The 13,930-nt window shown below is 59.6% G+C and overlaps 1 protein-coding gene across 3 annotated transcripts in view; it reads left to right on the top strand.

Annotated features, from left to right (window-relative positions):
- Nucleotides 1-13,930, top strand: part of LTBP2 (latent transforming growth factor beta binding protein 2) — an 86,450-nt gene that overhangs the window by 50,901 nt on the left and 21,619 nt on the right. For all 3 annotated transcript variants that reach the window (XM_089322370.1, XM_008272051.5, XM_089322371.1), the window contains 8 exons: nucleotides 3,160-3,234; nucleotides 6,110-6,232; nucleotides 8,196-8,360; nucleotides 8,542-8,757; nucleotides 9,735-9,757; nucleotides 10,935-10,974; nucleotides 11,736-11,849; nucleotides 13,505-13,633. In XM_089322370.1, coding sequence (XP_089178496.1) covers nucleotides 3,160-3,234; nucleotides 6,110-6,232; nucleotides 8,196-8,360; nucleotides 8,542-8,757; nucleotides 9,735-9,757; nucleotides 10,935-10,974; nucleotides 11,736-11,849; nucleotides 13,505-13,633 — 885 coding nt within the window. The remainder of the gene's footprint in view (nucleotides 1-3,159; nucleotides 3,235-6,109; nucleotides 6,233-8,195; nucleotides 8,361-8,541; nucleotides 8,758-9,734; nucleotides 9,758-10,934; nucleotides 10,975-11,735; nucleotides 11,850-13,504; nucleotides 13,634-13,930) is intronic.

Raw genomic sequence — 13,930 nt, 5'->3', positions numbered from 1 at the left:
TTGTCCTTGTCGTGTTACAACACAGGGCGGTTTGCAGCGTTTGGCTCGCACACCGCTCGGTTCTGTTGCCTAATGCTCACTGAAGAGCGGAGAAGTGCCTCAAAAAACCTCCTGCAAAGCAACTGGGTTCAAAATAACGCGAACAAGCAGCCATGGACAAAATGCAGGGCGGGCACTTCTCGCCACGGCGGTCGGCTGTGTCAGCAGGCGTGTTCCAGGGTCGCAGTAGTCGGGACCCGGTGCAGGCAGGTGGCCAGCCTCGTGGTTACGGCACTGGCTGAGATGCCAGCTTTCCCCATCTGAGTGCCCAGTTCAGCTCCCAGCTCCAGCTGCTTTCCTGGGAGGCAGCCGTGTAATTGGGTCCCTGTCGCCCATGTGCCACACCTGGATTGGGTTCCTGGTGCCTGGCTCTGACCTTGCCCGAGCCCCAGTAGTTGTGGGCATTTGGGGAGTGGACTGACTGATGGAAGCTGTCTTCTCTCTGTCTCTCCCCTTCTCTCCGTCTCCTCTGCTCTCAAATCATCATAACAACCAAAATGTCCCCAGCGTCCGAAGGTTCGAAAAGACTTTGTGAAACACAGATTTCTGTCTGCAACCAGTAATAACAGACCTTGCTGTAAGTGTCTAATAGGCCCCAAGCAGCAGCGAGTGCTAGCAGAAATCTGTAATCATTAGGAAAAAGCATTCTAAAACACCAAAACCCTCAAGCTTGGCCGTGCAGTTGGATGAAAATATAGACATTCCCAACATGTCTCTTGGTATTTGCAAGATTCCAGTTCAACAATAAGGTAAAACATCTTTGTGTAAGCCACTCAAGGAAGGCAGAACCAGAAAACTTAGATTTTCACCAGTAGGTGACTCCTTGGATTAAAAAAAGTTTTACCAAACAAATGTGCACGTGGAGCTGCTGACGTGATCCCTGGAGTGGAAAGGAAAGGGGCTGGGGTGCCAGACGGAAGGCGCTGAGTGGGGAGTCCCTGGCTGCAGCGTCCCCAGACCCGCCAGAGCAGAAGGCAGGAGGCAGAGGCGCAGGCAAGGCCCTTCCCTTCAGGAGTTCCCTGTGGAACTCGGAGTGGAACAGGCTCTGTGACAATTGCTAGGACCACTTGAGCATCCCTGGCTACCTCTCGACAAAGAGAGCCTCAGACAGAAAGATGACGTATTCCTTGTTTCGTTTCCTAACAAAACGGATGGTGTTCCCCATTTGTTGCTGTTCTGGGGTGGCCAGCGGCTCCTGTAGGAGGCTCTCAAGAGAGTGCACAGGGGCCTGCTTCCTTGAGTACCCGCGTGCCCTGCCGGAGTGCCTGCGCTCAAGCCCCCAGTGCACTTCCAATGCCTGCTTCCCCTGGGAGGAAGCCATGTTGGCTCAAATCCCTGGGCCCCTGCCACCCGTGTGGGAGACCCAGATGGAGTTCCTGGCTCCTGGCTTCAGCCTGGCCCAGCCCCAGATGCATGGGGCATTTGGGAAGTGAACCAGTATATAGAAGATACTCCCCCCATCCTTTTTCTCTCTCCCTCCCCCTTTAAATCAAATGAAAAATAAATAAATCCAAATTATTGAAAAGAAACAAAAGTGGAGCCCTCGAGGTGGGGACTGATCCACTTAGAGACCAGAGGTGCCCACACGTGTGTCGCTCCACAGTGACCGACATGCTTTCCCTGTTTCTATTAATGCCAGTAGTTTGGGATTTTTCTCTATCAGTGGGGAAATTGTGAGATCAAGTCAGGATCAAAATACTGAAAATTGTCTCCTTGTTGGGCGATCTGCAATCAGACATCTCCTGGGTGTCTGTAATTCTTTCAAAATAAAAGTTTGACGTTCCCCGCTCAACCATATGTTGTATTGTATAATACATAGTATAATAGCTGCTATATGTAATGGTATAACTATATTTGAGGTATATAATCAATTAGTATATTTTCTTAATTGTTTTAAAGATTTATTTAATTTATTTTGAAAGGCAGCATTAGAGAAAGAGGTAGACACACACACACACACACACACACACACAGGTCTTCCATCTGCTGGTTCACTCTCCAGATGGCTGCAATGGCTGGAGCTGAACCCATCTGAAGCCAGGAGTCAGGAGCTTCTTCCTGGTCTCCCATGCAGGTGCAGGGGCCCAAGCACTTGGGCCATATTCCACTGCTTTCCCAGGCCATAGCAGGGAGCTGTAGGAGGTAGAGCAGCCAGGACTTGAACCAACACCCATTATTGGAAGCTGGCACTGCAGGCTGGGGCTTTAACAGGCTGTGCCACAGTGCTAGCTCCTTCTTCATGTTTTTAAATATGTTTTTAAGTTGACAAACATATATATTTATGGTGTAGAATATGATGTTTTGAAATACGTATACATTGTGGAATGGCTAAATCAAACAAATCACCACATGTATTACGTCACATGTAATTCACATTAATTAGCTTGATTAAAAAGTTTTTTTAATTTCTTAACTTTTTTATATAAAAGGCAGAGACAGGTAGACAGACAGAGATCTTCCATTGGTTCACTCTGCAAACGCCCACAACAGCCAGGAATGGGCCACACCAAATGGTTCCAGGAGCCAGGAACTCCATCCGGGCCTGCTAGGGGAATGTCAGGGACCCACGCACTTGAGCCGTCACCTGCTGCCTCCCAGGTGTGCATTAGCAGGAGGCTGGAAAGGAGTGACGCCAGGACTCAAACCCAGGCCCTCCTATAAGGCTGCAGCCCTCCTAAGTGGCATCTTAACCACGGTGTCATATACCTGCCCCTAGTATTTTGTGGGTGGTTATCTTTTTATGCTGAGAATGCAGATTGTCAAGCACACAGCACCTAGTTGTTAATGATAGACACCATGGTGTGAACAGATCTCCAGACACGCCCCTCCCCCTAACGAAGTTCTGTGCCCTTTGACCCACGTCTCCCCAGCCACCCCAGCCCCTGGTAACCACCATTCCCGCCCTGCCTCTTCCGCAAGTGAGAGCGGGCGGCATTTGTGCTTCTGTGCCTGGCTTATTGCACTCAGCGCCGCTAATGATCATGCATACAGGTGATGGTACATGGTGGCCTCTCAGAGCCCCCTAGGGCGATGGCTGGGGGTGCGGCCAGGGCTCACAGCTGCACCCCGCCTCCCGGCCTGGGCCCTCTGGTGAGACCTGTCCATGTCCTCCCTCCGCAGCCTCCCCGGTGATTGCAAATGGCCAGCTGGAGTGTCCCCTGGGGTATAAGAGGCTGAACCTGACTCACTGCCAAGGTAAGCAGGAACCGACCCTGCTAGGCACGGGGAGGGAACATGGGGAGGGGACAAGCGCTGAGACAGAAGCACCGCCTGCCCCCACCCCACCCCACTGCAGGTGCTTCTAAGCCCCAGCTAGGAGTGGGTAGGGGCTCCATTCCAGGAGCCTAAGGAAGCGGGGAGATGGGGGAGCCACAGAGGGGGCCCAGGGAGCTGTGCCCACCTCTCCTTCCCCTTCCCACCCGGCACAGGGCAGGGCCCTCCCTAGGCCGACCCTTCACCCCCACTTCCCTCCAGGGCTGGTGCGAGAGGACACGGGGGATGTGGACGGGGGATGCGGGGAGTTTCCACTGCCTGGTGGTGGGTGGTCAAGTGGGGGCCTTTGAGGGCTTTACCCAGCAAGGTCCCTCCAGCTGCTTGGGCTGGGCTCCCACCTGCCTCGGGCCCCAGCCAGGGAGGCAAAGGGCAGGGCGCGGCTGGCACAGATCAGGGAACATGAAGCCCGGCGCCCGCCCTGGGCTGTGAGCGGCAGTGTCGGCTGGGGTGCAGTCAGAGGGCCCACAGAGGGGCTGGGCCCTAGGGGCACCTTGGGACAGAGCGGGGAGGTGGGATGCAGCGATGGCTTTGTTACTGGTAGGTGGGAGTGGGCCCCAGATGACCAAGGGCCCAGGGGCCTTCACTGGTTGGCAGCTGCTGGCTCCGAGCCCACTGACTGGGGCGCAGCAGGGGTGTGACACGAGCAGGGTCTCCCTCTAGTGAGCGGCTCCTACAGCTGGCGGAGCTCTGGCAGCTGGACAGGTAGCTGTGTGTCTGGCTTGCTTTGGGTGAAGCTGGGCTGGAGACAGGGGGCTGCCCCAGATGGCCTCCTAGGACCCTCTCCTGCCCCCCCCCCCCAGGAGAGAGGAGCCCGCTTCTGTGGGGTCTGGGCTGCAGAGATGATTTCTGGCCCATGAGTAAGAAAAAGGGATCAGACAAGGCAAAAGAGCAGACCACGGCAGGGCAGTGGGCGGTGGGGTGGTGGCCGAAACCTGCCCGAGTGTGGAGAGCCTGTGCACATCTCAGTTGGTCCCGGAGGCCTCTCCTCCTAGCTGGGGCCCCCAGGTGGAGCTGAGGGTGACTCTGCCCTCACTCCACTGAGCCCCTGCCCTGCCGAGAGCACCCTGCCCCTGAGCGTCCCCCTGCTCAGGTCAGTGGTTCTCACCTGACACCTGCTCACCACCACCCCCACACGTACCACCCCCCTCTCTCTCCTTCCTCCCTTCTGATTTCCATGGAGTTTTTTGGGCTGTGGGGTTTACCGTGAGCTGCAGCCATGGTGCTAGGTGCTAAGTACTCAGAGATGGGAAAGACACAGTCCCCGGCCCTGGGTGAAAACAGACACCTGAACAATCGCACACAAGGAGAGAAGGTTCTTGATGGAAAGAGGCACTGGGTGCTATGGGAACCCACGGTGAGGGGCCCCTCCCAGACTGAGAGGATCAGGGAAGGCTTCTTGGAAGAGGCAGTACCGAAGGAAGGACTTTGAAAATGAGTACGAGTTGGCCAGGTAAAGAGCTGCAGGCCTTCCAGGCCGGGGGAAGAGCGTAAGGAAAGGAACAGTGCTGGCTGGCTGCACAGCCCGAGGGAACACTGTGTGCACAGCCTGGGCACAGCCAGGAAGGACCGCAGGGCCTCATCACAGCCACCTGCTCACCCAGCCCTGGGGATGGGGAAGGGGAGAAGGTAGGAACCAGGGGCTTCCCGGAGGAAGGGAAGACGCAGGGAGGCAAGTGAGCTTTGGGTTCCCGCACGTCCCCCTGGCCGCTGTCTGGGAGTGCACGGATTGGTTTCCCTTCCCAGCTGACAGCGGCATCTCCCTGGGACCCCCGTCCCCACGGGGTGTGCTGCCAAGGACCTGTCCTCTTGGTGCCTGAGCTGGGTCATCTCTCAGCCCTTCATTCCTGTGCTTGGTGCCAACTTCCCCAGTGCCCATGGCTTCGCCCGCCTCAGGGGAGGGGCAGGGTGACCTTCACACAGCCTCCTTGTAAGCAGCTCTGCTGTGTCACGGTCCACAGAGGCCCCGTTGCCAAGGCGCCCCCTCCCCTTCCCAGAGCTTAGAGAGCGTGGGTTGGGATGTGTCCCGGGGCAGGAAGCCACGTGCAGCCTCAAGTTCCCAAGGTCACAGAGGAGGCTGCTGTTCCGCCCTTGTTTGATGGACAGCTGTGTACTTGCTGACCTTGGGGGGCTGTGGGGGAGCTGCCTGGACAGGGGGCTCACAGGCGCCTGTATACTCATCCTCCCAACACTCTGCCCGCCCCGCCAGCCCCTCCAGCCCCTTGCCTCAGCCTCCTGTGTCTAGGCCAGGGTCCCTGGCACCTGCAGCTCTCTGCACACATGTTTCCCCAGTCTTGAGCCCCACACACAAGCTTCAGGGACCCCTCCAGGAAGGCTAAATAGGGCAGACTTGGCAGCCCATCGCCTGCTACCCTCCAGCCCTGAGAGTGCTCGGGGCCAGTCTCCTCTGCATCCTGGGGGGCCACATACAGGCCTGGGGACACTGGGCAGGTCACTCCTGGGGCCATGGGGACACGTGGGTCTACTTCACAGCATGTGGCATACAGTAGGCACATCTTAATTGTTAGCGTTAGTACCAGCCAGTTACTGCTCCAAGTGGTTTGCCAATTTTATCGTATCTATCGTATGATCCTTCTAACAACACTCTCTGCTGCTATCATCATCCCCATTTTACAAATGAGAAAACTGAGGCCCCGAGACAGGGATCACCTTTAGTCAACAGCCACTGTCTTCCCAGTGCTCTCTTATCTGGACAAAGCATATGAAGGCCCCGCCCAGCCCGTCCCCTCCCCTCCTCTCAGCGGGGGCGGGCACCTGCTCATCTCCTCCAACTCTGCAGATGTCAACGAGTGCTTGGCCCTGGGGCTGTGCCAGGACTCGGAGTGCGTGAACACCAGGGGCAGCTACCTGTGCACCTGCAAACCCGGCCTCATGCTGGACCCGTCGCGGAGCCGCTGCGTGTGTGAGTGCTGGCGGGGCCCAAGGCTGGGGGGACACCCGGGCTCTAGCCCAGGGCTGTTGTCTGCTGTTCAACTTGGAGTTGGCCCAGTGTCCCGCCCCTGGAACAGAGCCCGCTCCTACTGTCCTTGCTGCCCAGGGCATGTCCTCCTCCTGGGCTGAGCGGTTTGAGATTCCTGCTTTCTATTCCTTAAGAGTTTTTTCTCTGTCCCTTTGTTGCCTTGCACACCCTGGGGGCTGCAACATCTGGCCCCTATGTGGCTGCCTCTTCCAGCACCTGGGGGAACAGCCTGGCCACAGAACTGCAAAGTGACCTTTCCTAAAGGCCACTACCCCACCCTAGGGCCTTCCCACAATCCACGAGTCCCTGTGGTTCTGAACGTGCCCCCACATTCACGGACATGGATGTGGGATGAGCCGTGAGCATTAGCAAGGTCCCCGTGTGTGCACGCCGGTGCACCAGGGCGGCCGTGGTTCCCAGCTGGGAGGGACTGCACTGGCAGCTCTCCTAGATGGCAGAGCTAGTGCTGTGGCCCAGATGGGGCTTTCCTTGGGTAGGACGGCCCGACCACCTAGCGCTGAGTAAAACCAGCCCCCGCTGGCCTCGGGAGCAGCAGCCCGGGTCGGATCGTCCCCCACCAGCCAAGCAGAGCTGTCTGTGGCCTGCCAAGCCCTCGGACTGCAGACCGCCTGGTGCAGGTCTGGGGAGGCCAGGGAGAAGAACCGGACTCCAGCGCCACTGAGACACTGAGAGCCTAGGAGAGGGGACCCCCAGGAAAATCAGGATGCTAATGCAGAATGTGGATCACAGAGGCCGGGCGGGCAGAGAGGCAGGCATCCACTACCATGGCGTTGTCTCTGCCATCTCCATTTAACCCCTGTGGGAGCTAAGGCCTGGGGAGGTCCCGGAGCTCACGGCGCAGCAGGGACCTGGCCTTGGTCTGCCGAGTGTTCCCCAGGATTGGCGATTCCATCGCTGTCCTCTGCACCCCAGCTGTCCCCTTACAGTCCGGTCACCCCGTGAGGACTCAGCCTCTCCCACCCAGGCGTGGCCTCTGGTCTCCCCTCGAGACAGGGCATGAGAATAGTCTCTTGCTCTAACTGAACGCCACACACTGGGTGATTTGTGAAGAACAAAGGTTTTTTTGTTTTGGCCCACAATTCTGGGGGCTGCGGCGTCTAAGGGCATGGTGCCCACATCTGCTGCTTGCCCTCTGGTGAGGGCCTTCTTGCCGCACTCGACCCTGGCAGAGGGCACCACGCAGCCACACGGGAGCTCCCTGGATACCAAAGCCACTCCCGAGGGAATTCATCACCCACGAATCCATGATTGGTCCATGCATGAGCCAGTCATCTCCCAGTGCAAGAGGCCCCCCCCTCGAAGACCAGCCACATCTGACTTTGGGGATTAGGTTTCTGGCACATAATGTTTGAGGGACACATTCAAACCGCAGAGAGGGGAGCAGCACACTGTTGCCTACAGTATTTGGAGTCAGTGTCCTAGCCACCCATCTGTCCATTCCATCAGCAATTACTGAACAAATAGAAGGTGCCTGGGTGCAATGGTGACCGTGACAGGGTCCCCGTCCTCAAACCTCCCCATCAGACCTTCGGTTTTTACCTTGTCTCATTGTCCCAAGGAGGCTGCCTGTGGGTCACTCTGCTCCCCACTCCACCCCGGGCGCACGTGGGGCCGTCAGCGAGCTCTTGGAAGCTCAGTGCCTGGAGGCAGCAGCTCCATCCTCACTTCCCGTGCTCACTTCCTGTGCTCAGGTGGTCAAGGGTCTCCATGAGCAGATGACACGAGAGCGGGCCCACGCATTCCCTATGGCTGCACATTCAGACTGAGGTGTGAGCCAGGCCAGCCAGGGTGCACGCGGCCAGCCACGCCTGCGCCCTCTGCCCTCCCACCACGCTGTCCTCTCTGGCTGGCACTCACCCAGCCCCACGTGCCCTGTCTCTTGCAGCGGACAAGGCCGTGTCCATGCAGCAGGGCCTGTGCTACCGGTCACTGGGATCTGGCACCTGCACCCTGCCCCTGGCCCAGCAGATCACCAAGCAGATATGCTGCTGCAGCCGCGTGGGCAAAGCCTGGGGCAGCGAGTGTGAGAAATGCCCCCTGCCTGGCACAGGTAATCCCCTGTCCCCATCCCAGCTCTGGCCACCAGGGGTCTTCCTCGCCCCCCACCATCCCCACCCCATCCCGGTATGACCTCCCTCAGTGGTCCAGGCCCCTAAAGGGAGGGAAGGGAGGGCCTGAGCCCTGGTGGGAAAAGGCGTCTCTCAAGTTGTCCATGGCCGCTGGTTTCACAGAGGCCTTCAGGGAGATCTGTCCGGCTGGCCATGGCTACACCTACTCCAGCTCAGACATTCGCCTGTCCATGAGGAAGGCCGAGGAGGAGGAGTTGGCCAGGCCCTCGAGGGAGCAAGAACAGAAGAGCAGCGGGCCTCTGCCTGGGCCGGTGGAGAAGCAGCCACTCCGGGCAGCCACGGACATCTGGCTCGAGGCCACGAGCCCCCCTGACAAGGGTATCGGGGCCGGGGGGAGGTGACCGGGGGACTCCTCTGGCCCCCAAGGGTGCAGCACCTCAGAGAGGCACAGGGTATTCCTGTCAGGTCCCTGGAGTCCAGCTCTGGGGCCTTAGGAAAGAGAGCTTGGAACAGCAGCACCCAGCCCTGGAACCGTCTCTCGTGGCCGGGCGCGGCAGGAAGGCCTCATCCCGCCCTCCCCCATGTTGGGTCCCAGGAACTTGCTAGTGGGGGAAATGGACAGCAGCAGCCTGCATCCCAGCTGATCAAGCCTCTGCCGCCCCTGGCAGAGCAGCTTCTGGGGCTAGGGCTTGCCGCAAAGCCGGAAGCTCTGGCGGGGGCTTCCCGTGGAGTTCGGAGGCCACTGACCCCAGCCCTGGGCTTGGAGTCAGATCACTCACTCCGGCTCAGGGCCTTGGACCAGAAGGCACAGGGCTGGAGAGGAACTGGGCTCGAGCCTCCTCTGGCAGGTGCCCTGGAAAACCATGAAGAAGTCATGCCCAGGTTGCTGGCAGCACTGAGGGCAGGAAGCCAGGCGTGGATTAGGACCGGGTGAACTTTGTGGTCACCAAAACTGCTCCAGGAGTCTGGGACAGACAAGGCAGTGAAGACAAAGCCCAGGGCAGGGGCTAAGGGGCCCAGTGTGGCTGGGAGGCAGGAGAGGAAGGGGTAGGCTACAGGATTGGTGGGTGGACGGGCCCTGGGGTGGGGGTGGGGTTCCAGGGAGGACCTTGAAGGAAAGCAGCAGGCTTGCTCTCCATGAGGGAGAGGTGAGCCAAACTTCCTTCCCCATCCCTGGCAAGACCTGGGATTCTGGGAATCTGTGCTGGCCAGTTTCCCCCGGGCTGACAGTGGAGACAGGGAGAGAGTCTGTGCTCTCTCCGTTGCTGCACCTGCTGAGGACCTGTTTTGGGGTGCAGACTGTGAAGCAGCCCCGGCCATGCTCAGAGCTCATGCACTTTCTCTTCCCTTCCCAGGTGCCTCCCCGGCGGCCGGCCAGGTGAGTGACGCCTGCCCCTAGGGAGCTGGGCCAGGGTGGCAGAGAGCTGGCAGTCCCTGAGGCCCCAGGGCAGTGTCCCACAGCAGAGGGAGAGGAGAAAAGATGGAGGCTACGTCGGGTTTTACCAGAGCAATGGCTGGTGGGAGGGTTGAGCCAAAGACCCAGTGTCACCACAAAGCGGGGAGACAGCAGGTCACATTCACGGAGCAGCTGGCCTGCAAGCAGCCTCCCATTTGCCGTGCTCTGGGCCCTTCAGAAAGGAAGTAGGACCTCATCCAGTGAGTCCTGGCTTCCACTGCACAGGAGGTCCACAGCCTGCTCCGGTTCCTTCTGGATCTGGCACTTTCTGACCCAGATCAGCTGAGACTTTAAGGTCTCTGTGAGTGGCTCCTGGGGAAGTCGAGGCACAGCTGTGAATAACCTCGGACCGCTTTGCTGCAAAGGGGGCATCTGACTCCTTTCCCTGTGCCCAGGGTACTCCTATGAAGAGCAGGGTGTCCTCTTAGAAGAACTTTCTGGAAGGGCTGATCTGCTACTTCCTCTGCCGGTCTCCAGCCCTGCCATGTCCCCTGCCCCTCCGACCTGCATAGCTGACTGAGCCCCAGCACTGTGTCTCTTGCGGGCTGCTCTCCCCCTGGAGCACTGTGTGGTCCTCCCAGGCCAGGAATCTCTTCCTGTGTGCTCGCGGACCCAGCCGCACCCACTGCCTCTGCCCACGGCTGTGGGGAGGGACACCAGGTGCGACCCTGGGTCCTGGCTTCACCACGCTGGTCCTGTGGCCCGAACTGTTCTACTCACCTTCTGGGTGTCCATTGCCCTGTCTGAGACACGGTGACTGTAGCACTCATACCCCGCTGGCTGAGAGTCTCCCGCATGCCAGACCCTGGCGCAGAACACAGCCTGGCTCACGTCATCAGTGGGCCACTGTCCTGGGAGTGAGCCGGTGTGGCAGGAGGTGGAAGAGGAGGGACCATGTAAGGAGGCGGGTTACAGGCCAAGCTAGTTGAGGTTAAGAGGCTGTTTAAGACTGTGGGCATTAAGTGCCCAGCAAAATGCCCAGCATACATAAGAGCTCTCCCATACCTGGAATGAATGAAAAAGCAAAAGAGCAAGTTGGATAAGAAGCCCAGAGGAAGGGTGTGCGTCATGGGGGTGACGCTCTCTTGTTCCCATGCAGGTCACAACCAGTGTCGCCCACCTACCTGCCTGGGTCCCAGGTGAGTCCCAGCGGCTCCCAGGGAATAAAGAAGGGAGGGGAGGTGGGCCCTTGACCTGGTGGTGGAGTGAGCTGGCCCCTGGGGCTCTCATCAGGGGAGGTCATGAATGACCCGACTTCAGAGTGTTCCTTCCAGAATGTCCATATGACTGCGGGCTTGTGAAGCCAGTGAGAGACCCCCTAATGCTTTCTAGCCACAAACTCTGGATTTCAGGGTGTCACCCAGTGCACAGCTCAGGCCAAAGAGAAAGCACACTCCCCAGGATGGGAGTGGGTTGGGTCCCTCGAGCTCTTTCCCCCGGGGGACCTTGTGGCTGCCTCCCTGAACTGAGAGGGTTCTGCAGAGCCCAGCACACAGCCCACAGGCTCAGAGACCACAAGGCTAGATTTCAGCTTCCTGCACCCATGTGCTGGGCACCAACTCCTGTCCTGCTGCCTCTCAAACACCTGAGTCAGTGGCAGAACGCTGTAGGACCCTTTGCAAACAGGAGGAGGAGGAAGCTGCAGTGGGGATCAGCTCTGCCTCCACCCAGCTGGCTGACCTGGGACTGTAGCTGTTTCTGCCAGCCTCAGTCTTCTTGCCTGTGAAATGGGTGTGCTCCAAGACCTCAGCAAGCTCCTAGATTCTCTCTGTAGGGGGCCCGGTCACATTTCAGGAGGCTAGGAAGCTCAAGGGGCGACCCACCCTGGGCAGCACCCCAGGTTCTAGAACAGCAAGGAGGAGGGCATGGCCACTCACCTGCTGCCCTCTGTCCTCTGCAGAGGACGCCACCGGAAGACCAACGCCACCACTGCCTGCACGGGAGGTTGCAGAGCCCCAGGAAGAGGAACAAGTGACCCCTTCGGCCGCTGTGCCTGTGACCACAGGCCCCCCAGGTAGCTGCAGGCAGCCCTCTGGGGCTCTGTGCACCCTGCTTTGGGAGACACGGCTGTTGGGAGCAGGCTCCAGGGCGCAGGTACAAGCAGAACCCCTCCTGCCCAGCAACCCCCATGCAGGCTCTGCGGCCCCAGCCTCGTCTTTCCAAGAGCACAGTGCCCTCCCCCCAGACAAGAAGCCTTGTCTGCGGCCCTGATGAGCCCAGGGGGGCGGCTGCTGGGAGAGGGCCTGACTCAGAGCCCTCCGTGGAAGCCAGGGGTCTCCCGGGGGAAGGCTGGTTTTCGGGAAGGAACGCGGTTCTGATTCTTAAGATTGTTTAGCTGCATTGCTGTCCCTCTGGCCGGCGATGGGGGCAGCTGTGGGGGAGACCCCTGGCAGATGCACCTGGCTCTGGAATGTGGCCTCCTCAAAGGCTCATTGTGTGGGGACAGGGTGCCGAGGAGCCAGGCGGGTACCGTGGCGGCCACCCCCACCCCCACCCCCACCCCGTGCTAGAATGGGCCTGCCCACGAGCTCTCTCCCAGGGCTTGCTGCTCTCTTAACCTCAGGCCCCGAGAGGAAGGTGAGGAGGGGTCTGGATTTCCTCCAGCAAGAGGGGAGCCCCTGCAGCCTGGGGGGACCGTGCAGGAGTAAGATGGGGCATGGCCTCCCTGGGATCCCTGCTGACCTCTCCCCTCCTCTGCTCAGTGGGCCGGGCTGGGCCGGGCTGGGCTAAGCTGCGGTAAAGCCAGGAGGAAGGGACAAGGCAAGGAAGCCAGGCCAGCTCTCGGCCCTGTGGGAGACGGAGGCCTCCCAGCCCCCAGCCCCAGCTTTTTGCCGGATCTCCCTCGTGCCCTGCCATCCCCCAGCCTCACCCCTTTTGGGTGCACACAGACTCGGGCTTGGCAAGCAGGCCAGAGCGTGCATTCAGTTCAGCGCAGTGTAGCAGAGACTGAGTGTGTTGTGCACCAGCACGGGCCCTTCCCAGCCTGCTCCCTTGGGGATCCGGGTTCCCTTGGAGCTGCGGGGCGGGAGGGGAACCCCTGGGGATGTGGGCTTCAGGCTGTGACCTCAGGGAGCACAGAGGCTGAAAGCGTCCTGCCTTCATTCATCCATCATTCCACCACCCAAACACCCTCCTGTGATGGTTTCAGCAGACTTCGAAGGCCCTCTGCATCCCGCCATGCATGGGCCCTTCTGCCACCCTGCTGCCAAGACAGTCCCTTCTGTGACCACCTCCCTTCTCCCAGGCCACTCTCAAAGTGGCAGCCTGGGTCCCAGTCTGCCCCTCCCATCTTCCCTGGGCAGTTGTCCCCATGCACCCTTCTCCTTAGTCAGTCTGTAAAGGAGCCTGCCCGGGGATGACCAGGCAGAGATGTGCCAGGGGTCACAGGGAGGTCACAGGGAGGTCAGGTGCAGGCCTCAGCAGGGAGGCTGACCACTGGGTTCCTGGGACCTAGCAGGTCTCCATCAAGCAAGGCATATCTGCAAGTCCATCCCGGGCCCCGGGGTCTTACAGGAGGCCCTGCTGTGCGTGGACAGGGAAGGGCTTGGCTAAGGAGCTATGGACTTCGTTGGTCTTCTGAGGCCTGACCCCTCCCCACCCCTGCCAACTCCACTGCCCTCGTCCACGCCGCACCTGGCTGTAACCTCCACTTTGCCCTGTCTCCCACAGGCATTGACAGATGTGCTGCTGGAGCCGCCACCCTCTGTGGCCCTGGAACCTGCGTGAACCTCCCAGAAGGCTACACGTGTGTCTGCAGCCCCGGCTACCGGCTGCACCCCAGCCAGGCCTACTGCACAGGTGTTCACTCAGGCGCCCTGGGCCGACTGTGTGCCTACTGTAGACGGGAGCGGGGCTGGGGCACCGAGTCAGGGGTCCAGGTAGCAGAAGGCCCGGGCAGTGCTATAGTGTCAGTGAGCTTATGAGGAGCACGGTCCCTGTGGACAAGGCTGACCTTGACCTTCAGGGGAGGACCTGCCTCTGTGAGCCTCATCCCATGAGTCTCCAGGACTTAGGAGAGTGGGGGTGAACCCCAGTGTACCCCACCAGCATCTGGCAGCCCTCCACCCACTCCTCAAACTGGACATTTTGCTACCT

Source organism: Oryctolagus cuniculus, chromosome 20, assembly GCF_051225735.1.
Source record: "Oryctolagus cuniculus isolate XC-2025 breed Fujian yellow rabbit chromosome 20, ASM5122573v1, whole genome shotgun sequence".
Lineage (NCBI taxonomy): Eukaryota > Metazoa > Chordata > Mammalia > Lagomorpha > Leporidae > Oryctolagus > Oryctolagus cuniculus.
This window is presented reverse-complemented; position numbering and strand designations above follow the sequence as displayed.